The following is a 22,399-nucleotide window of genomic DNA, read 5'->3' on the forward strand; positions in this document are numbered from 1 at the left end:
AGCGTTGTATAACATTCCCAGGCGTGGTATATTGAGATGGAAAGCAAAAACCAAATGCATTTTAGTCACTGTTCTCTGTGGGAGATCCATTTACCTATTAAGACAAGTACAGCAGGAGAAACCTGCTGTGTCCTGATCCACTCTGGGCCTTTAATTATTGCCTCAACTCTACGTAGGGGGCGGAGCTACATGGGGAAGAAGGGGCTGTCTGGACACATCACACAAGTCCTGCCCTGCCTGTTGAAAGGCAGGCACAGCTGGTAAACTCATGGCTTCTGTCCAACCCTGTTCGCCCAGCCACCTTTTAAGGGTTACCTGGATGTGATATCAATTCTATTCACTGTATTAATCCTGAAGGAAATTCAAGCATTCGGGTAACACCCATAGCACTGTGTACACACTTACAAAATAAGTACAAAAATATATAGAAAAACAGAATACACACAAAACCAGCACTGAAATACCAGAATGAATAAATATATTGAATTTGCTTGAGAATATTATAAAGAATATGTACAGTAACACATATGTATAGTAAATACACATCACAGGAGAAAAGACATGTCATGCAAAGCAGTCTCAGTAGTATAGAGATTTACAACAAAAAACATGATTGGCTATAGAATATTTGCAATTATAGAATAAGATAGGTATAGACAGGTTTAGAAAAGGATTCAAGGACAAAAAGAGAAAGAGGTCGGTGAAGGAGCAAGCGACAGACCATCAAATCTAGCTCAGCAGGCCAACCCAGCCACTGATTACTTGCTAAGAAGCCAAATGTTGACTGTTGAAGATGCTCCATCGACTCTCACTGATGCACCTGAGGAATGTTCATGTACGTTCCTCATTCCATTGCCATCATTTTACATAACCGGTCGCTGCATGTGTCTCCATCATGTCGAAATTCATTGAGAAAATAGGTTATCCATTCTTACAGTTCAACCTCAGTGGTAGCCTTGTCGGTTTTCCACATCACAGCCTCTGGTATAATTCTAATCAGTTTGAGGAGGAAGTCCTATGGTCAGGCTACTATTACCATATTTGTGAAACTTGTGCACTTATGGAGAGTGCATACAATGAGCTTTCACCTAAAGTATAGAAAAAAAACCATGATTACTGCTACCACAAACCATTATGATGAGCATGATGTTTTTTTTTTTTTTTTTTTTCAGCAGCCAAATTGAACAGCAATTTCACTCCTTTTCTGGATCAAAATTGTTATGCATACCAAACATGAAAGGACAGTGCCGAAATTCAGAATACGTATTTCTAGAATATTCAGGTTTGCAAGTCAGACACTCCATTAACATAAGTTGTTTAACCCACCACAGAACCCACGCCATGGTATTTTCATGATAGAACCTTCGGGAAACTACTGTAATGCAGAACTGGCACATAATAACCCTACATTATGAAGCATGTCTAATCATTTTAAATAGGGTAATCACATTTCATTCTATATCATTCCAGCGAGATAGCAAACAATATCAACAAAGCCAGGCATGTCAGCAGTGTGCCAAATGAAGTTTAAACAACAACAGACAGCAGCAGATCACATGCTTACATTCACAAGACATCTTGCATCACACAAACCAGGTAAAAGTGCAGAGAAATCCAGACCATTCAGAAGGTTTAGTCCAAACCAATATACTAAACACCGCAACACAACCTCATTTCCATCCAATGGCCACAGTATTTAAATGTTGTTTTACGATTTCTATTACATTTCAGTGCAATATTGAATTATCGGACCAATTTAAGGGCTCATAACACCGTAATGAAAGCTCAGACAACTGGTAATGTAACAGCCTTCTGACCTTAGTTAAATGAAAAGCAGGCCTCAATACGTTCCGTTCACATCTCTTCTTCATGTCTGGGGCGCTGTCCATTTCAGAACCACGTTCGAAACAATGCGCATAAGGTAAACTTGTCTCGATAGCGTGGCTAGCGTTACACGTTTAGCTCTTTACTGCCACATTCATGTAGAAAAAAAGTGCGGTAGCTATTGGAGGATCGTAGATAGGACAATGCTTCTTTACATTAGCTCACACCTGGCCACCGGTCAATGGGCCCAAATCACATTAAATCAAATGAATCGTTTACACACACCGGCTTTTTCTTCACAACTATGTAGACTTTGCTATAAAACCTATCAAATGATAGTCCTAACGAAGGCTACATGCTGGCGACATTAGCTGTATAGACTGATGTCCTTTCAAGGATAGACCGCTTTTGGGAACATATGAAACCTCAGTGGATACACCAGCCATATCCCTTGTAGGTCAGGCAATAACGGCCTTATTTTACCCTCATTATCGATACTCCAGTTCACAACTCTAAAGATCAATGACATTCTGTCCAGACATGAACACATCCCGAATTCAGAACGCGCGAAATACACGGTCAATCGACAGTGTCTTTACATTTGCAATTTGCCATATGGTTTAACACCGATTGACCAACGCTGTCTTCATCAGACATTAATAGTTTTAAGGTACAACTTATAGCCTACAGATACAAATAAGCATCAAGCGACAATGATGTACACGTTTACCCAAAAGCGCGGCCCACAAACAAGGAAATGTTCCGAATGCTGCAGTGGGTGGTTTCTGTAGATTTTTCACCAAGCAATTGGTCCATCACGAACATTTACTCTGAACAAACACACTTAGAAATCTGAATACATTTGTGCTGCATATCATTTTAATGAATAAACTAGTGTTTCATAAGGCTGTATGCGTTTTTACGCATTCTATGCACCACACCCGTGAAGGCATGTAGACCACCAGATCAATAAGGGGATATGTGTTCCATGTACACATACCACATAAGATAGACAATTGTATGATAATCTAATTATCTTACAGGTTCCTTAAACGAAACGGTGAAAGACATAAGGAGGGTAGCCCTTCAAATGTACTGCCAAAAAACAACCATTCATTGCGAAAAAAATATTGGTTGATGCGAGACCTCTTTATTCGAAGATTAACTACTGCGTGCTGAATGAAGAAACATTTCATGAGGTGTAAATATAATATGAATTCGTAATTATAAATGTGAGGTTCTGATTGATAGCCTACCTGGTTAAAATGAGAAAAAAAAACACCATAATTATTTCTTCCTTAATCAATGTATCGGCAGAGATCAATCAGATGTCAGAATAAAATAGGTATAAGGCAAATATATTCCATATATCATGCTGTGGCACAGGCGAGCTGAGTATTTAGTCAAAAAAGGATGCTTGGACAGTGGTCGGCTCTGCGACATTTTCATAAAGGTATTGACAGGCTGAAATTTCACATATTCGTCTAAACATGCAATCGTTTTGGAAGGAAATATAATTTACTTACTTTACAAGCGTTACTGAAAACCAAAAAAGGCGTTGCTGGACTGCAGATGTCGAAAAGATTCGGGAGAAACTGCGGTTGTCGCCATATTGTTGCTGCTATCTTCGCTCTCAGTGCGTGCCGTTACCCTGCATAATTGATGACTCTCAGCAAAATGTAAGGGAGTGTCGGCAAGTGCATTTTGTAAAACGATCAATAGGCCTACCACAAATTTTTATCTTAGACCATTTAGCATAACAAATTGAACAGGCTAAGGCAAATGTAGCCTATTAAAGCTATCACAACATGTCAAAGGTTTTGCATGGACGATTCAGCTCTGCAACGAACCAAAATGGGCTTATCAACTGAGTATGATAGTGACTCCACTTTTTTAAGTATAAACCTACTTCAGAATAAGAGGCTCGTGTAGGCGAAATAAGTTGATGACGAAATAGCCTTTAGGCTACATGTTGACTGTTGTTGAACTATAACAAACTAATCTGTTTATAATTTGGCATTTTGTGTGTTGATCCCAGAGAAGGCATTAAAAGACCGTTAATCCAAATTGTTGTTTTTTTTCATTCTGAACAAACCACACAATCTAAAATCAATCTTTTTTTGTATCCGTCAATCTCACATGAGCGACGTTCGCTTTACGTCACAGAGCTGACAATTGACGTGATGACAGATAACATAAGATAGCCCAAAATTGATTTTGGAGAGTTGACATTCCATCACAATTCTGTCCATTTTCATTTACATACATTTTTTCTTTGACTACATGGACATTAAGGTATTTGTAATTATTATACAAAGCACCCTGTCCATTCATTTACTTTTGGCAGACAGTACAACATATCAAAAGCCTGTAAGTAAAATACTCGCTTGATCCCCGAGATACTAAACCGCCTATATACTGTACCCAAGACCCAAAAGTTATATTCGTCTAAATGTTAGAGGACATTTTGTAGTTTAATGACATTACAATATTGTTTTTAGTTTAAATGAATTGTGATATAAACAATAGCGTGTTGTCTGTTTGACAGATATGTGGGCAACGGCCGCTCGTGGGCGCTCCAGGTGGGTCACGTATTGTAGGTGGGCATGACGCACCTGTAGGGGCATGGCCATGGCTGGTCAGTCTTCAGGTGAATTCGGCGCATTTCTGTGGTGGTTCTATCCTCAACAGCCTTTGGGTGCTCACAGCATCACATTGTTTCTCCGACAAACGGTGAGTATAAGCCCACCTTTTAGACACAACACCATTTTGTTTTGGAATTCTTATTTCGATTTTAACGAAGACAAAGTAAACAAATCTTCAAGAAGATGGATTAGCACACTCACAATCTCCATAGTTGGCAATCCTGCTGCATGCAGCATCAAGATCACCATATACATACCAAACCATCCTGGTTCAGGGCTCCAGACTGCGACCAAATGGTCGCATTTTGCGACCAGTTTTTGAGACAGTGCGAACATTTTTTACAAGCATTCGCGCATGTGCGACCTACACATTTTGAATTAATTGGGTGTGTACAATGTCAGCACACGTTAGCAACAACGCATAGATACGACGTTCTAGTAAGACCGCGATACCAGCGTTCCTTCTGCATTAGTACCGTAGCTTAAAGTCTAGGAAAGTTTTGGCTATTTTTCGCTAGGTACCTATAAACCTAGCTAAAAGTCTTGGAAAGTTTAGGATATTTTTCGCTTGGTTCCTACGCACATGTCTTAATCTGCCAGACAAGTGGGTGCCCCTTCGTTCTTTTGGTGAGCAGTTTCACTAGCCCTTCTTACCCGGCGTCATGGAGCCGAGCAGCTAAATACTTATTTAGCACTAGCGTTGCTACTGTATCCCTGCCTGTGTTTGAGCTGTTGCGCTGTTATACTCGGCAAGTATCGTGTTGTGGTGTCGGAAGACTGATCGAAAAGTGCATCATACATTCAAGTCATTTAGCTAAGACTTGCATGTACAGTACGTAATGTCACATTAAATAATGTATTTAAACTCAAGCTTATATGGTGCGTTGCAGGGGCGATTCTAGGATCAGACCTATAGGGGTGCTCAGCCCCCACTGAGAATGTGACATGAATACAGTGCCTTGCAAAAGTGCTAAACGTAAACCCCCTTGCTAATATAAATCCCTACTTTCACTGGATAACAATGAATACATTTATGTATTATTATGCAAAATATTGAATGAAAAAACTAAGGATGTCCCTTTCTTCATGAACTACCAGCATCAAATGATAATAAACAATATATTTAAGAAAATATTAGGAGTGCTTGAGCACTCTAAAAAGGATCTAAAATTGCCACTGAATTTTACCCTCTCCAGTTTCATTAATAAATGCATTGCAGGTCAATATAAGGTGTGCCCCTTAGTTTTCTGCTTGCGCTCCTAAAATTTTCAGTCAGGGGCTACTGTGCTCCTAGTAAAAAAAGTTAGTCTGGAGTCCTGTGGTTATAACAATAGTCATAGGCAAGACTCAAATTCAAACTTTTTTATTTATTCTTGACCGACAGGAAAAGAAGTCATCTTTCTGTGGTGGCAGGTCTACATGTGTTATCAGCACCTGGAAAACATTCCCAACGCAAAAACGTTAATCTGGTCATACACCACAAGAACTACGTAAAAGCCAGCTTTGTCAATGATATAGCTCTTCTTCTTCTAAGCTCCCCATTGCACTTTGATGAATATGTCATGCCTGTCTGTTCAATGGCAAATGAAACAGAGGAATCAAACCTTCATTTCAACCACTGTTTCATCAGTGGTTGGGGCAGCAACACTTACAAAGGTTTGTATGAAGCCGACCCATGTTATGACCCAGTTCATCTGTCAATTCATCTGAAATTGTCAGTGTTGATACAGGATCTGATATGAAAGATGGGGGGCTTACAGGGTTGACAGTCACCAAACTTCAAGAGGCTGAGGTGGAGCTCATGAACAGAAACAAATGCAACCAGCTCGACTGGTACGATGGTATAATCACAGATACTATGATTTGTGCTGGGTCAGAGACGGGTGCTGTCGATTCATGTCAGGTATTAGACATTTGAAACCGTACTGAACACTAAATCTCTGTTGAAGTTTTCAGAAGATTTGAGGGCTTTCTCCAGTGTAGAACTCATTTGTTGTCTGGTTTTAGGGAGACAGCGGAGGCCCTCTCCAGTGCTACAGTGAGGATCAGGACAGATTCTACCTTGTTGGTGTGACAAGCTTTGGCGAGGATTGTGGATTGGCTAAAAGGCCAGGAGTGTATACTCGAACGAGCAAGTATGTGTCTTGGCTGCGGATGATCCAGTCAAGGACGCTGTCTGCTGCCTGGAGTTTACATCCCAGTTACATACTACTTCTACTCTTGGCTGGTTTGATCCTGAGTTGAGCCCGGCACATCACTGACCAGTGACCATCATCTTGCCTCATGACCCCTCAGTGTCTCATTAAAGGTTGATTTCATGAATATCAGACGTATATTTGACCCATGTGAAGATGCCCACATGGCTGTGGCACCTTACACTGCACCCCTCCTACAGTTGAAACCAAACTCAAATGTATGTTCAAACCTTTAGCCATAGATGGTCCACTCAAAATGTGGGCACCTACACTAATTAGCCTATTGAGTTCAGGTGTTTCAGCCACACTCCTTCATTCGTTTATAAAATCCAGCACATAGTCGTGGAATCTCCATAGAGGGACATGGGCAGTACAATATGGGTCGTACTGAAGAGGTCGGTGACTTTTAGCGTGGCCCAGTCATAGAAAACCACCTTTACCACAAGTCATTTTGGGAGATTTCTGCCATCCTAGCTCAGCCGTGGTCATCTGTGTAAGTGCTATAATTGTGGAAATAAGTAGAAACAGAGCAGGCCTGCCGAACGCTGAAGCGTGTATCACGACCATCTGTTGCCTTACTCACCACAGACTACTAAACCGGAAGCAAAGCCAGCACAAGAGCTGTGCCTCAGGAGCTTCACAAACTGGGTTTTTATGCCAAACAGCTGTGCACCAGCCTCAAGTCAGCATGCACAATGCCAAGCACCGGCTGGAATGGATGTGAAGCACATCGCTGTCACTGGAGCAGTGGAAAGTTATTCTCTGGGGTGAAGAGACACACGCTTTACCCTCTGATGGATGAATCTGGTTGTGGTGGATGCCAGGAGAACACTACCTACTGGAATATATAGTGCCAGCTGTAATGTTTGGAGGTGGAGGGATGCTAGTCTCTTAGGGTCCAGGCTAGGCCCCTTAGATCTGATGAAGAGTATTTTAAAGGCTACAGGATCCAAAGACATTTTAGACAATTAGGTGCTTCTAACTTTTAACTGTTGCAACAATTTGGGGAATGCCCTTTCCTGTTCCACCATAACTGTGTCCACTGTACATAACTGCCTATAGTTTTGGAATGGGATGTCCCACAAGCTCTTGTAGGTGTGACCAGGTGTCCATATACCTTTGGCTATATAATGCATACATTTTATATTTCTTTTATAAATTGTTTAGTTCTTAGAATTAGTTTAACTATTGTACTTTTTTACTTAATTTAAGACCCGTGTATGTTTGTCTGCACCTTCCTGCCACAGTAAAATCTGTGTTTGTGTAACATACATGGCGAATAAACCGAATTCTGATTCTGAAATTAATAGTATTAGTAGTAGTTAGTTGTTATTCATTTGTTCACTGCACATTTATGAACTAACAAGAAGTATCCAGAACAGTGTAACAGACAATTTGGCACAAGTTGATGGTGATGATGGATGTGATTCATGCTGGCAGCTCTTAAGGTAGTAAATCCAGGCACAATCTGACCTATATAACATATTGTGTGGTGGGACATCACTGTTGTCCTTTAATGCAGTCTGCGAGTGTTATTAACATTTTACACTTAAAACTTGTTTCTAATGTCTTCTGTTAATTTTCATCTAAATCTTGGGGGCCCCATAAACTGCTTCATCACCACTGCTTGATATCACTGTAGTTAACTGTGTTCTTCTAGATATGACTGTAGTTAACTGTGTTCTTCTAGATATGACTGTAGTTAACTGTGTTCTTCTAGATATGACTGTAGTTAACTGTGTTCTGCTAGATATCACTGTAGTTAACTGTGTTCTGCTAGATGACTGTAGTTAACTGTGTTCTGCTAGATGACTGTAGTTAACTGTGTTCTGCTAGATATCACTGTAGTTAACTGTGTTCTGCTAGATGACTGTAGTTAACTGTGTTCTGCTAGATGACTGTAGTTAACTGTGTTCTGCTAGATATCACTGTAGTTAACTGTGTTCTGCTAGATGACTGTAGTTAACTGTGTTCTTCTAGATATGACTGTAGTTAACTGTGTTCTGCTAGATGACTGTAGTTAACTGTGTTCTTCTAGATATGACTGTAGTTAACTGTGTTCTGCTAGATGACTGTAGTTAACTGTGTTCTTCTAGATATGACTGTAGTTAACTGTGTTCTGCTAGATGACTGTAGTTAACTGTGTTCTTCTAGATATGACTGTAGTTAACTGTGTTCTGCTAGATATGTCTGTAGTTAACTGTTTACCAAGAACTATGGGATCCCTCAGAGACTCAACATCTAAAAGTTGACATTTCTACTCATACTTTCCTCATATTGTATGAGTGAGTCTAGATTCTAGAACCAGTCCTCATCTCACCTTCTGTCATTTATTTTGTTGTCCACACGAGGTAAAATGACACCGTAATATTGTATCACGTTGTTATACTATTACTTGTGCCATTTACTGGATGTGAACCTTTTAAACTGTGTTGTTGATGTTGTGATAATCAGTGTTTGGGTAAATACAATGTAGGCTTATGGAATATGCTTATGTTGGCTTTCTTGAGACACCTTTAGTCTCAAAATGTAATCCCCACAATTAGCCATAATGCCCTTTATGACTAAAGGGCCACAAAATACTAATTATGCTAAATATGACTGGATAATATCCACTGGGCATGGGATGTTCAGTATAGCAGAAGTGTGAGAACTCACCTAAGAAGGCTGCTAGATTGCTATCTGGATATTTAGGAAGTTTCACTTATTTAAGCTCAGCATAGATGTAAATTATGTTCTGTACACTTATATGTTATGTTATGCCAGGTGCTTGCGTTGTCTTGTCTTAAGAATTTCAGTGCCCAGTCTGACCTTGTGTTGTTCTGTGTACCTGACAAATGAAAGACTTGAAGTAGATTAGTGACCTGACACCTAGTGGACATAATATGTAACTTCACATGCTAAACAGAAACGCAGAGGCACTCCCACAAAAGCCTGTTTTTTATTGTTCACATGAAACATACAGTGACATGACATTATTTTGTCAAATAAGACATACTCCTCCATATGCCTTTTCTGAGTTGGAAGGTATTGCACCATATACTGAAATCAAATTTAATGCAGCTTTTTCTATGCATAGTGAGCAGACTTTGTTGAGGTATGTATTTCTGGCCCTTGAGAATTGAAAAGAAACATCAGAAAGGTTCATATTCTTTGAACCTTACAGATACAATATTGTGCTTTTAAGTCAACTCCCCAGTTTTGCAATGGTATCGAGCTTCACTCACACAGCCAATCCTCTCACTAACAAAATCAATCCTCCCACTAATGAAAACCAGTCACTCGCAAAAATGAAAAACAAATATAAAATAATAACTTCTGTTCATCATGCTCAGTTATGATTTAAAAACACATTGTTAAGAATAAAAGGTACAATCGGTGTAGAAGAAGCAGTGTGTGAGTTGGCGTTAGTGTTAGTGTGATTCTGGGGCACGTATTGGGGCCCCTCTGTTCTTAGTGAGATGCTTGGCTGGGTGGCTGCAGCTGGATCACTCCAGTTTTGCATTATATATTTATTTTTTTACTCAGCAGTAGAATTTACACAGTGGACAAATTCGAAATGGTAACTCCTACTTCTCATGTAGTTTTGTACATTGTAGAACTGTTACAATATTGAACATTCATATCAGTTTAGCACATTTATGCACAACTGAAAGTTGTCTGTTTCAAATGATATGAAGGCTATCAATGATTTGCATGAATTAACTGTGATGATTCAGTATCTTCACAGAAGGCTACCAGAAGTAGGATTCACAGTTGTAACATTTTTTACAGATATTACAAATATTGTCCATTCCTCTTGTACCCACATACACTTTGAAGCAAATTATAGTTAATATTAGCCCATTTCAAGCTATAGCACCAATTGTTATTGAATAAAAGGGAAATTATCTACAATACTCTTAAAAATTTGACGGTATTAATGTACAGTTGGAAGAAGCCAAATACAACAGACTAGCCCAAAAAGTTGAAACATTTATTTATAACTCATTTAACTCAACATCATTCAAAAATATGGGCTTGTGTAAATTACAATGATTGTGATTCAAGTAGTTCAACTACATCTGTGTCAAACATTTGCAGATTTGAGTTGTGGCATCTTGTTAACGATAGCTAAATAGTAGTCTGAGTAAAAGAACATTAGATATTGGAAGTCAATTACCTTAAAATCATTTAAAAACAACTTTGACATAGTGAATAAAAATTGCAGTACAGTGGAGTCGACATAAAATAGGCCAGACAACAAAAATAAACTGGCATAAAACAAAAACATTGTTGAGCATTTTCATATTCATCAAATTAAAATCAACTTTTTTTCTTTTGCTCTAGGAAAGGCAAATGATGCACTTTTAAACAGGCACACATACAAGCTCACGCACTCTCACTTTCACGCTTCTTGCAAAAAGTTATGTGATATGGGAAAGTGCAAATTGTTAACCACCTGCCAAAACCTTTTGATAAATGTCCTCAAATTTTGCAATGTGTTACTTACCATTAAGTCAGTGGTGCAGAAATTTGCTGTCAAGTATGAAAGATCAGTCAAGTTTTTTCAACATATACAATAAGTTTCAATGTACACATGAACACCAGTAATACAGTATTTGACCTCTAAAATACAACCCATACAGTCAACATATCATCCTTACCATCCATCCAGCCTCCCTTTTGCTATCATTTAAGCACAGCGATAAAATGAAAGCTTTGACAAAAGTATAGAAGTTCCACAGGTTTCCTAAGGCAAACACTTGTCCTCATTTTTATACCTACAGCACTTTTCTTTTTTTCTTGGTAACACACCAAATCCATTATTTAAGACCACACTGTGCTTCATGCTAAAGAAAAGGCACTGGTTTGCCTTCTAAAATATCCAAATGTAAAGTCAAGTCTATTGAGTGAGAGATGATACCCATTGCTGCACTGTGGGGAACTAGGAAACGCAACATTGGTATTAGTAGCTGACCTTCAACACTTTTCATCCAAAGAACTAGTTTTTAAAGAATTAGTCAGTTCATGACTCATAACCACATTTTTGTTTTAAATCATTCATGAAGCCATTTCTGCCCTGTGTCTGGGAGGCATGGCTGTGACCGGCGCAGAGATTCTCTGGGAGCCAGGCGTGTTCCAACGTCAGCAGGGAGGACCACAGACGGGTGTGCGGGCGTGGCTGCAGGGTCGCGGTGAGGGCACCGTAACACTGCTGGAGAGTCTGAAGGTGTGGTCCTTCTTCCACGGAGGAGGACAGAGGGTTAAAGTGCACAGGGAGGGAGGGAGGCCTCGGAGCTCCTCTCAGTGCCACCAGTGTTGCCCAACCCCCTGCCTACCCAATAAAACTACAAAAAAAGGTCAAAAACTCAATCCTGAACAAAAGAAGACTCACAGAAATGGAGAATGGATGGAGTCCAGGAGATAAGAGTCTTCTCTGTGGTCATTTCCAAAACGACATCTGTCACGTCCGGTGAAAGGTGCGGTCGGGGAGAGGAGGAGCGGACGAGCGGCGGGGGGGGAGGTGGTCTCCCTCTCGGCGGAACGCCACCGTCAAGAAGAAGGGGGCCGCCGGCCTCATCCTCTGCCGGACGTTTTTCTCAGAGCCGGTCAGGAAGTGGAGCAACAGTTAAGAGGCTTAGCTCGGGTCAAGCACAGTAGTCTCCCACTGCCTCACTTGGGTAACACACCCAGCCCAGAGCCAGGGAGAGAGAGGGCTGCAGGGAGTGGGGAGAAGCATTGTCCACTGTGTGCGTGTCACCTCTTCATAAGAAGGGTTGCATCAGTCCCCCCCCCCCACTCCAGTCCTTTCCCCCTCTTTCCAAGGTCACCAAGTCTCCAGATTCAAGACAGTGTGTATACATACATGCGCGCGCGCGCGTGTGTGTGTGTGAACGCGGGCGCCAGCCAGGAAGGGTCTTCACATGTTGTAGGCCACGTAGATGGGGTCCAGCTGGTCGGCCAGGAAAGAGTCCCTCAGGTGCATGCGCTGCTTCTCCCCGCGGGAGTTGATGGGGATGACCCCGGGGTCCACCACCACCACCACCCCCACGATGAGGTGGTGCTCCTCCAGCACCACGTTGGTCACCAGGGGCACCAGGTCCAGGGCCTCCTGCTCCGAGCCCGCCAGCTCCGCCACCACCACCAGCAGGTTGGTCCAGGTGAACACGGCGCTGGAACACAGGGACACGGGGAGGGAGAGGTTGAGACAGGGCCGCCAGGGGTGCACGGCCGTGTGGGTGTGCCTATCGACGCAGCCTGCTGGCGACATGTGCGTACTGCACACTCGACAGCACTCGAGCGCCAAATGGTGAAACGACAACCTCGGGCTCGGATACGTTCGTTGTTTAGCGACTGATGTGTTTGCATGCAAAAAACATGATTGTATACAAGTGTAAAAGTATATTCCAAAGGTATCAGACGCTGTGAGCTGATTCTTCAGGTCATGGGGGGTAAATGAAGTGAACACATCCTTTGTGTGAGTGTATACACACAGACACAGACACACAGACAGACACACAGGGTATATCAGGGTGTTGTGGGAGTGCATGCAGCATCTCTGGGGCGCAGGGTCGTACCTCTCGGCGATGCTGCGGTGAGCCCGGGAGACGGACGTCTCGATGTCGATGGGGTGGTACCTCAGGCCCCGGAGCTCCAGGGTCTCGTCCAGGTAGCCCACCACGAACAGGGCGTCGTGCCGGTCTGAACGGGAGAGGTTTGGGGGGGGGGGGGGGGTCAGCGTGGCTTGGCTTTTCACCCTGAACCCACACAATATTCTGGCTATCGCAAACTCACGGTTGAGGGGGGGGGGGGGAATATATGTCATTGCTACACCGTACAACCTCCCCCCCCCTCCCTCCTCCTCACCTCCACTGGCGTCCAGCAGCTCAGTCCTCTTGACGAAGCCCAGGTACCCGGTGCGGGCCCACAGGGTCTGGGGCTCCCCGAAGCTCAGCCGGGTGTTGAAGTGGTCCGCCTGCAGGCTCTCCTCGCCGTAGATGGTGTAGTAGCCGCTGGCGCTGTGAGGGCTGTTCACCCAGATCTGAGACACACACACACACACGCAGGGAGTGGAGTATGAGGCTAAAACAAGTGGGTCTATCATGGATTTGACGAGGGGAAAGTAACAGGGAAAAGGACACTTACCTCCCCGAGATGGGAGTCTCCCAACGGACCCCTGGTCTCTGGGTTGACAATGATCACCCTCACCCCTGGGAGAATCTGACAGGACAGAACGGTCCATGTTCAATAGAACAGCCTACCTACCCTGCTTGAGCTAGAACTGAAACACAAGGCAACTATGCCGGAGGTCCAGCGTGGGTTGACAGTCGTCAGGAAGGAGATACTCACTGTTCCTGACTCCATGAGGGGAAGACTCTGAGGGGCTCCCCTCTCCACCAGCCTCACTCTGGAAGGCACACACATGGGACAGGAACACAGTCAGTGTGTGGCTCTCTGGTCTGTGTAGTTCTACGGCTCTATTTACCTGGAGCTGGCTAGCTACAGTCTGGTGTCTGTAGTTCTACATGCCTTCTATTTACCTGGAGCTGGCTCGCTACAGTCTGGTCTCTGTATTTCTACGGCTCTATTTACCTGGAGCTGGCTAGCTACAGTCTGGTGTCTGTAGTTCTACATGCCTTCTATTTACCTGGAGCTGGCTCGCTACAGCCTGGTGTCTGTAGTTCTACGTGCCTTCTATTTACCTGGAGCTGGCTCGCTACAGCCTGGTGTCTGTAGTTCTACATGCCTTCTATTTACCTGGAGCTGGCTCGCTACAGCCTGGTGTCTGTAGTTCTACGTGCCTTCTATTTACCTGGAGCTGGCTCGCTACAGCCTGGTGTCTGGGACCTACCTGTCATGGCGGAGAGACTTCATATCCACGTAGACTGTGGAAGGGTCTGGTCCAGAAGTACCCTGTAGGGGAGGCACAGAGGGGAAAGTTGAGCTTGCACCCTGTGTATCCATGTTGTATTAAACACTGCTGCTTTGAAGAGAAAGTTGTGGGACACACACACACACACACACATACTAACACATTGGCATAACGCATCTGTGAGCCGGTATGTGTCCACGCTCAGGTGTGTTTGCACGTGCGTGCTGTGTGTGTGTGTCCATGTCCGTGTGTGTGTGTCCCCACCTGGAGGCAGATGGCCAGGTTGACCCTGGAGCCGAAGGCGGTGCTGACGGCGCGGGGCGACAGGCCCAGGTCTTTGAAGAGCTTGGAGAAGGACTGGGTGAGGGTGAGGCGAGGCCGCTCCTCTGCTATCACCACGCAGCTCCTTACACACGACAGGTTCACCCCCCTCGCCTGCAACACACACGGCCCCGCGGGGGGGCGGCCACGGTGACGCACAGGACACAAGTGCTCACTGTGTGTGACAGTGTGTGCGTGAGAGAGAGAGACAGAGAGAGAGACAGAGAGAGAAAGAGAGAAAGAGAGAGAGAGAGAGAGTGTGTGCATGTGTCAGTGAAAGAGAGAGAGAGAGAGAGAGAGAGAGAGAGAGAGAGAGAGAGAGAGAGAGAGAGAGAGAGAGAGAGAGAGAGAGAGAGAGAGAGAGAGAGACTGTGAGAGAGAGTGTGTGAGTGTGCACGTGTCGGTGAGAGAGAGACAGTGTGTGCGAGTGTGAGAGCGAGTGTGAGTGATCCTGACCTTCAGGATCTCCGTCTGCATGCCCAGGCCCTTAGTGCAGAGCTCCATGACAGAGTAGGAGCAGAAGGTGTCCCTGATCTTGTACTGACTGAGCGTGCTCAGCCACAGGGGCAGGGCGCCCTCCAGCTCCAGAGGGGGGATCAGGATGGACTGGTGGCCAGAGTACACACTACACACACACACACACACACACAAAGGAACATCCTAATTGACATGGTGTGTGCAGTCTGTGTGGTGGTTTGTATTTGGAACATTTATTTGGGGAATTGTTGTTGTTGAACAGCACATTACAGTAAAAAAAGAAAAAGAAAAGAAAAATAGAATTTTGTGTTATGACAACAAAGGATGTGTGCTTTATTAGACAGTGGTTAAGTGTAGTGTGACAGCAGAGGCAGGAAAAGGGGAGAGAGGAGAAGGGAAGCGAAGGGCCCAGGCCCGATTCAAACCCACGTCGCTGCAGTAATGCCTCGGCCTGCATGGTACAACACTTATCCGGTGAGCTGTCGGGACGGAAAAGGCTTTCAAATGCAGTGTGTGAGTGTGTCCTACCTGGAGAGGCACCACAGTACGAAGCCCAGGCCACAGTAGGGGTCCAGGCAGATGGCTATTTGACGGGACGAGTACAGCTCGCACTGCAGCTTGATGGAGCGACACAGAGTACTGGTGGCAGCATGGGACATCTGAACACACACACACACACACAGATTAAAATGAGGTTTTCCATCAATCATATTGAACTTGAGAGTGGACGTGTCAGCCAGTCTCTGGGAAAGTCCAGAGGGGCCCGCACCTTGACCCCAGTGAGCATGCCCGTGGTGGACACACTGAAGTCCAGGTAGGCCAGCATCTCTGCTGTGGGGGGCTTGTAGAGCTGGGGGGGCCGTCTCCTGGGAAGGTCATCTGGACACACACACACAATACCTTTAACACAAGGTCCTGACTCAAACAGCTAAAGAAACCAGCAGCAAGCCCCCATGGTGGGAGATCTGGTGTGTGGTGAGACAGGCAGACAGACAGACAGACAGGCCGACAGGCAGACAGACGGGCAGACAGACAGACAGGCAGACAGACAGACGGGCAGACAGACAGACAGGCAGACAGACGGGCAGACAGACAGACGGGGCTGGTACCTGTGTCTATGATGGTGGGCCAGGTCTTGATGTTGACGCTGGCGGCGGCCTCTCTGGACCTGAGGATTCTCATGAGGGGCTGGGTGGTGAGGATGCACGCCGCCTTGCTCACCTGCAGGAGGGGGGGTGGGGTGGGGGGGAGCAGTGATGACAGACATCAGAAATATAGACTAGACTGAAGTCTCAGAGAGAGTAACTGGGTCTCATTAGAGCAGTGGGCGGGGGGAGGGTCGCTGACTTACGTCTATGATCATCCGGACTGTGGGGAGGGTAGCGGCCAGGTTTTGGGGGTGGGGGGGGCGCACGGTCACGGGGATGACTCCGGCGTAGAGACAGCCGTAGAAGGCCGCAATCAGGTCGATCCCTGGGCGACAGGCAGACGCAGAGATGCACAAGGACATCAGGGTTTAGGGAAAAGTCCACCAGGCGGTGACAGAAAGCTGGGACGAACAGCGCCGTGAACAGCCTGGGTTGTGCTGCTCGCTCGTGTGTGTGTGTACACAGCTGACCTGGAGGATAGAGCAGCACCACGTTGTCTCCGGTGTTGAGGCCTCCTCTCTCCAGCAGGGCTGAGGTGATCTTCTCTGCACGCTTGTGCAGCTGGACACAGGTGGCTGTGCACACTGCCACCCCCTGGAGGACAGACAGGGTATTACACCCCGGCACAGCCACGGTGGGCACGCTTGATTCGGCCGTCATGTGTGTATACCATGAGGACACACTCTGTGTGTGTGCGTGTGTGTGTGTGTGGGGGGGGGGGGGGGGGGGGTTACCTTGGCGTTGAGCAGCACGTACAGAACGTGGTCTGGGTCAGTCTGGGCTCTCCACTGTAAGGCCTCAGACAAGAACTGGTGCTGCAGGGATACAGATGGTGCCGAGAGTGAGAGAGAGTGTGTGTGTGTATTCAAGACTATCAACACAGAATCCCCCCCGACCAAGTGCAACGCCCTCTCTCGATAACAGCACCCCATTTTTGCCCCCCTTCTTTTTGGAGGGGGGTCTGAAACTAAAATGGCCTCCATCTCTGCCCGGTGAGCTGAGAAACTAAAAGGTTTCCATTCCACTTGGCCTGGATAAAAACACAACACTCCCAGACCCCCCCCAGCAGGCCTCTGCAGGAGGAGCCCAGAGAGGCTCCCAGCTGGCAACACCAACAGCAAGCCAAGCTTTGGAGGCCCACGGACCAACCCAAGGACAGAATACAGGAAGAGTTGGATGACAAGAGGCGGGGAGGGGGGAGTTAGCCACAGCGCGGTAAACACACACACACGCACACAGGGTGCTGGCCATGCCCTCGCAGGCTAGCATTCCTCTGTGCCACCTACTGGCAGACCAGGGTGGCAGCGCCCCCGGTGGAGGGAGGAGACGAGGGCAGGAGATGCATGCAGACTGGGCTGACCTCGAACACACGCACGCACACACACACGCACGCTGAGGGACTGCCACTGGTAACCAAGCACACCACCTCCACCACCAAGCAGCGGCTCCAGCAGCACTAGCCCCTCCCACCCGCCGGGCCCGGCCTATCGGCTCTTACCATCACAGTGGGCCACATGGCAAGCTACCCAGTGAGAGCAGAACGGACAACATAACACAGCCTTAGGACAGGAAGTCAGCAGTCACCACTTCCTGTTTGCATCCAGCCCTCACCTCAAGTTGCTAGCATCTCTAACTGCGCAGTAGATGTCAATAATACACTGGGATAAGCAATTCCTTTCTTTCTTTTTTTTGTACACACAAGGTTCCGAGCTACTATTTTACGTCTGGGATCGATAAGTTCTAGCTTTCTTCTTTCTTATTCCAACTGTCTATCTATCTTTTATATCTCTCTATCCCTCCATCCACCCATCTCCCAGTAGCTCTAGTGGTGTGTGCAGCATGTTGTTGTGCAGGCTCCCTCCAGACAGCAGGCCTGGGTGGAGTCTGGCTGGGCTCACCTTCCTGACCAGGCCCTCGTCCTCCACCACGCCCAGCTCCCGGCCGGTCGCCTGGGCGATCCTCTTCCCTGCCACCAGGTTCCCCACCATGATGGACGCTGGCCCCACCCCCACTGTCCCCCAAACACAGCAGGGTCACACACATGGGACATCACACTGATACAATAGATTTTGCTTGTTTGATTGATTGGTGTGTTGAGGACATTCACAAATGTGCGGTATGTGTTGTTTTTGCAGATTGGAACTGCCCGTGTGTGTTTTAATCACTGTGGACTTGTGAATAGCCATGAACTTGGGAAACTGTTTACCCTTGTATTGTGTGTATGTATGTATGTATGTATGTATGTATGTATGTATGTATGTATGTATGTATGTATGTATGTATGTATGTATGTATGTATGTATGTATGTATGTATGTATGTATGTATATATATATATATATATATATATATATATATATATATATATATATATATATATATATATATATATATATATATATATATATAATCTTCTCTATAATCTTTCCTTTTTTTACAGATTTGGATCCATATGTTTGAAATAATGTGAAACCCTCATTAAAAGAACTTAACATTTCGTATTGCTAACAAAGATAAGGCAGCCCTAGCCCTAACCCCGGCCCGCCTCTCTGCTCACCTGGCTGTTTCTGCCGGGGCTTGGGCAGGTTGGTGACACAGGTGTGGGGGCACAGCAGGATGTTGCAGGGGTGCAGGTTGCCCTCCAGGAAGTTCTGCTTGGTCTCTGAGATGTGGATCCCTCCCAGGGGCGTCTTGGGCAGCGTGTTGGCGGGTACCAGGGCCAGGCAGTACAGCCCCACCTGGTGGATGCTGTCTATGGCCTGGGGAGGACACACACACACACAGATACACACACAGACACAGACACACACACACACACACACACACACAGGTACACACACAGGTACACACACAGGTACACACACAGGTACACACACTGTTTAGGTACAGTAGCATGGGGATCTGTGAAAAACATGGAGATTTAGACCATTGACTGTGCCAATGTGGAGAGAGATATCCTGTCGGTGACCAGAGCAGGGATGGACAGATGGTGTTGATGAATTTAGGAGGAGTGTATGCTGGGGTTTGATGAAGGGCTGATGGGAGTACCTGCAGGACTCTGCTCATCCACTGGAAGCTGTCCTCCTCGCTGGCGTCTGGTCTCTGCTCGGCCACGATCACGATCCTCTCATCGTAGAACACCGTCACGGAGAACACGGCAATCCTGACACACACCAGGAACACGCCGCGTTCATGGGGGCACACACACGCTGCATACCGGCACACACACACGCAGGCACACTGGATACAGCGACACACACACCACGTGCGCACACACACACCTGCCCCTGTAGACTGTTTTGACGGGCTCCACAGCCAGTGCGGTGGCCACCAGGTCGTCAGCGTTGTGCCGTCGTCCGCTCACGGTCAGCAGGCCTTCGTTCTTCCCCACCACAAACACCAGGCTGCCCTGGGGGGAGGGGAGGAAGGGGAGAGAGGTCAGCTAGCCAATTGGGTGATATGCTGTTTTAAAGACTGAAAGGAAGTCGTTTTGTGTGTGTAAATACATGTTCATGTATTGGGGTGTGTGTATTTGGGTGCGTGTGCACATATGTACCCGTATAGATAGTATAGTATATGTGTGAGAGAGTGAGTGAGTTTTGTGTGTGTTTTTTTTTTTGGGGGGGGGGGGTATGCAAATATGTACATGTTAGATGTATATGTGTAAGTGAGTGAGAATGAGAGAGTGAGTGTGTGAGTGAGAGAGAGTGTGTGTCTTACTGGCCCGACGAAGCCGAGCAGCCCAGTGCGGGTGAAGGGGATCTCTCCTATAGGAGCTCCAGCCTGGTTCACTGGTATGACCTACAGATAAGGACACACACACACACACACACTTGAGTAGAGTTCACAGTAGAGGCCAGTCATGAGTAGAACAGAGGGCTGAGTTGACAGTAGAACAGACAGTAGAGTTGACAGTAGAGGAGACAGTAGAACAAACAGAAGAGTTGACAGTAGAGTAGACAGTAGAGTAGACAGTAGAGTAGACAGTAGAGTAGACAGTAGAACAGACAGTAGAGTTGACAGTAGAGTAGACAGTAGAGTAGACAGTAGAACAGACAGTAGAGTTGACAGTAGAGTAGACAGTAGAGTTGACAGTAGAGTAGACAGTAGAACAGACAGTAGAGTTGACAGTAGAGTTGACAGTAGAGTAGACAGTAGAACAGACAGTAGAGTAGACAGTAGAGGAGACAGTAGAACAAACAGAAGAGTTGACAGTAGAGTAGACAGTAGAGTTGACAGTAGAGTAGACAGTAGAGTTGACAGTAGAACAGACAGTAGAGTTGACAGTAGAACAGACAGTAGAGTTGAAAGTAGAGTAGACAGTAGAGTTGACAGTAGAGTAGACAGTAGAGTAGACAGTAGAACAGACAGTAGAGTTGACAGTAGAGTAGACAGTAGAGTTGACAGTAGAGTAGACAGTAGAGTAGACAGTAGAACAGACAGTAGAGTAGACAGTAGAACAGACAGTAGAGTAGACAGTAGAACAGACAGCAGAGTAGACAGTAGAGTAGATAGTAGAGTAGACAGTAGAGTAGACAGTAGAGTAGACAGTAGAGTAGACAGTAGAACAGACAGTAGAGTAGACAGTAGAACAGACAGTAGAGTAGACAGTAGAACAGACAGTAGAGTAGGCAGTAGAACAGACAGCAGAGTAGACAGTAGAGTAGACAGTAGAGTTGACAGTAGAGTAGACAGTAGAACAGAGGGCAGAGCTGAGACCTCGAAGGTGTTCTTGGTGACTCCAGGGAGGCCGTAGTACATGGTGCCTCCGGCGCGAGAGTTGAGGACGATCTCTCCGATCTCATCCGTCTTACACAGCTGAGGAGGCCCGTCAGGCTTCACTATACACATCAGAGCTGACACACACACACACACACACACACACACACACACGTCATGAGTCTCACCTCTGAGCTCACGTGCACAAGTAAGCATGTCATTCCAACACAAGCACAACTGTCAATGATGGTCTAGTAGACTGCATGTTAACAGGCAAGCATGAGCAGATCTTGATGTAATGTGGGAAACAGGTGTATCGTGTGGTGTGGTAAACAAGTGTGTAGTGTAGTGTGGTAAACACGAGTGTAGTGTGGTAAACAAGAGTGTAGTGTAATGTAGTGTGGTAAACAAGTGTGTAGTGTAGGGTGGTAAACAAGTGTGTAGTGTAGGGTGGTAAACAAGTGTGTAGTGTAGGGTGGTAAACAAGTGTGTAGTGTAGGGTGGTAAACAAGTGTGTAGTGTAGTGTGTGCTGTCCTGAGGGCAGCTGTCCGGGCTGTCAGACCTCCAGGCATGACGTGGCCCACGTCCTGCACGGTGAGGGCAGAGTTCTTGTCCTCCGTGTTGACCCTGATCACCCCGTGGCTCAGACCCCCCATGGAGAGGATGGCCCTGGCTGGGAGGGGGGCACCGCGGGCACCGGGCCTAGGGGGAGGGAGGTAGGGAGGGAGGGGGGATATATAGTATACGTTGATGGACAATTTAGTAAACAACCTGACTCCAATGCAGTTCCTGTGTGTGTGTGTGTGTGTGTGTGTGTGTGTGTGTGTGTCAGGGCTGCAGTACCTGCGTATGGCCACAGTGAGGGCCTCGGGGGACGAGGCACAGGGGCAGATGACCTCAGGCTTCAGGCCGTGGGACTGGAACACGTTGAGGAAGGCGTCGCAGGACGACACCGACCCTGATGGAAGCAGCGTACCCAGGGTGAGCGGAAATACGCCCCACAACACTGACATACTGGGAAATGTCTCTGTCCTTAGTAACACTAATTCAGTGAAGTCGTTTACTGTTGTGTAACATGCAAAGTAGACAATGTTTGCGGACGCTTAAATATGCCGTTGGGAAAGGTGCTTTTTTTGTATGAGGGTGTGCGTGTGTGTGTGTGTCTTACAGGGGTTGGCTCCGTCTGCCACTATGAGCATGCGTATGGATGACAGG

The 22,399-nt window shown here is 46.0% G+C and overlaps 3 protein-coding genes across 4 annotated transcripts in view; 1 reads left to right on the plus strand and 2 right to left on the minus strand.

Annotated features, from left to right (window-relative positions):
- scn8aa (sodium channel, voltage gated, type VIII, alpha subunit a) overlaps window positions 1-3,656 on the minus strand; it is a 46,784-nt gene extending 43,128 nt beyond the window's left edge. The window contains exon 1 of the mRNA XM_084680066.1: window positions 3,351-3,656. The gene's annotated coding sequence lies outside the window, so the exon portion shown is untranslated. The remainder of the gene's footprint in view (window positions 1-3,350) is intronic.
- A 380-nt stretch (window positions 3,657-4,036) lies between these two features.
- Window positions 4,037-6,882, plus strand: LOC146251678 (transmembrane protease serine 12). 2 transcript variants are annotated; one of them, XM_084680771.1, is made up of 5 exons: window positions 4,037-4,194; window positions 4,373-4,557; window positions 5,854-6,125; window positions 6,230-6,372; window positions 6,477-6,872. In XM_084680771.1, the coding sequence occupies exons 1-5, from the start codon at window positions 4,108-4,110 to the stop codon at window positions 6,711-6,713; spliced, it is 924 nt and encodes a 307-aa protein (XP_084536897.1). In that variant the 5' UTR covers window positions 4,037-4,107; the 3' UTR covers window positions 6,714-6,872. The 2 variants fall into 2 exon arrangements, with proteins under 2 accessions (XP_084536897.1, XP_084536898.1); XM_084680772.1 differs by having other exon boundaries at window positions 4,055-4,119; window positions 6,477-6,882.
- A 2,707-nt stretch (window positions 6,883-9,589) lies between these two features.
- Window positions 9,590-22,399, minus strand: part of dip2ba (DIP2 acetate--CoA ligase B (putative)a) — a 37,615-nt gene continuing 24,805 nt past the window's right edge. Inside the window, exons 16-38 of the mRNA XM_084679802.1 lie at window positions 22,353-22,399; window positions 22,028-22,142; window positions 21,747-21,886; window positions 21,184-21,320; window positions 20,185-20,265; window positions 19,746-19,873; window positions 19,513-19,627; window positions 19,022-19,223; window positions 18,364-18,476; window positions 17,200-17,280; window positions 16,936-17,059; window positions 16,669-16,790; window positions 16,427-16,538; window positions 16,087-16,196; window positions 15,846-15,976; window positions 15,297-15,465; window positions 14,784-14,954; window positions 14,499-14,560; window positions 13,997-14,054; window positions 13,793-13,867; window positions 13,514-13,688; window positions 13,225-13,348; window positions 9,590-12,819 (exon numbers count right to left, since the gene is read on the minus strand). The exon at window positions 22,353-22,399 is cut by the window's right edge and continues 73 nt beyond it. Coding sequence (XP_084535928.1) covers window positions 12,567-12,819; window positions 13,225-13,348; window positions 13,514-13,688; window positions 13,793-13,867; window positions 13,997-14,054; window positions 14,499-14,560; window positions 14,784-14,954; window positions 15,297-15,465; window positions 15,846-15,976; window positions 16,087-16,196; window positions 16,427-16,538; window positions 16,669-16,790; window positions 16,936-17,059; window positions 17,200-17,280; window positions 18,364-18,476; window positions 19,022-19,223; window positions 19,513-19,627; window positions 19,746-19,873; window positions 20,185-20,265; window positions 21,184-21,320; window positions 21,747-21,886; window positions 22,028-22,142; window positions 22,353-22,399 — 2,845 coding nt within the window. The 3' untranslated portion in view covers window positions 9,590-12,566. The remainder of the gene's footprint in view (window positions 12,820-13,224; window positions 13,349-13,513; window positions 13,689-13,792; window positions 13,868-13,996; window positions 14,055-14,498; window positions 14,561-14,783; window positions 14,955-15,296; window positions 15,466-15,845; window positions 15,977-16,086; window positions 16,197-16,426; window positions 16,539-16,668; window positions 16,791-16,935; window positions 17,060-17,199; window positions 17,281-18,363; window positions 18,477-19,021; window positions 19,224-19,512; window positions 19,628-19,745; window positions 19,874-20,184; window positions 20,266-21,183; window positions 21,321-21,746; window positions 21,887-22,027; window positions 22,143-22,352) is intronic.

Source organism: Hypomesus nipponensis, chromosome 18, assembly GCF_054491055.1.
Source record: "Hypomesus nipponensis isolate SF chromosome 18, ASM5449105v1, whole genome shotgun sequence".
Taxonomy (NCBI): Eukaryota; Metazoa; Chordata; class Actinopteri; order Osmeriformes; family Osmeridae; genus Hypomesus; species Hypomesus nipponensis.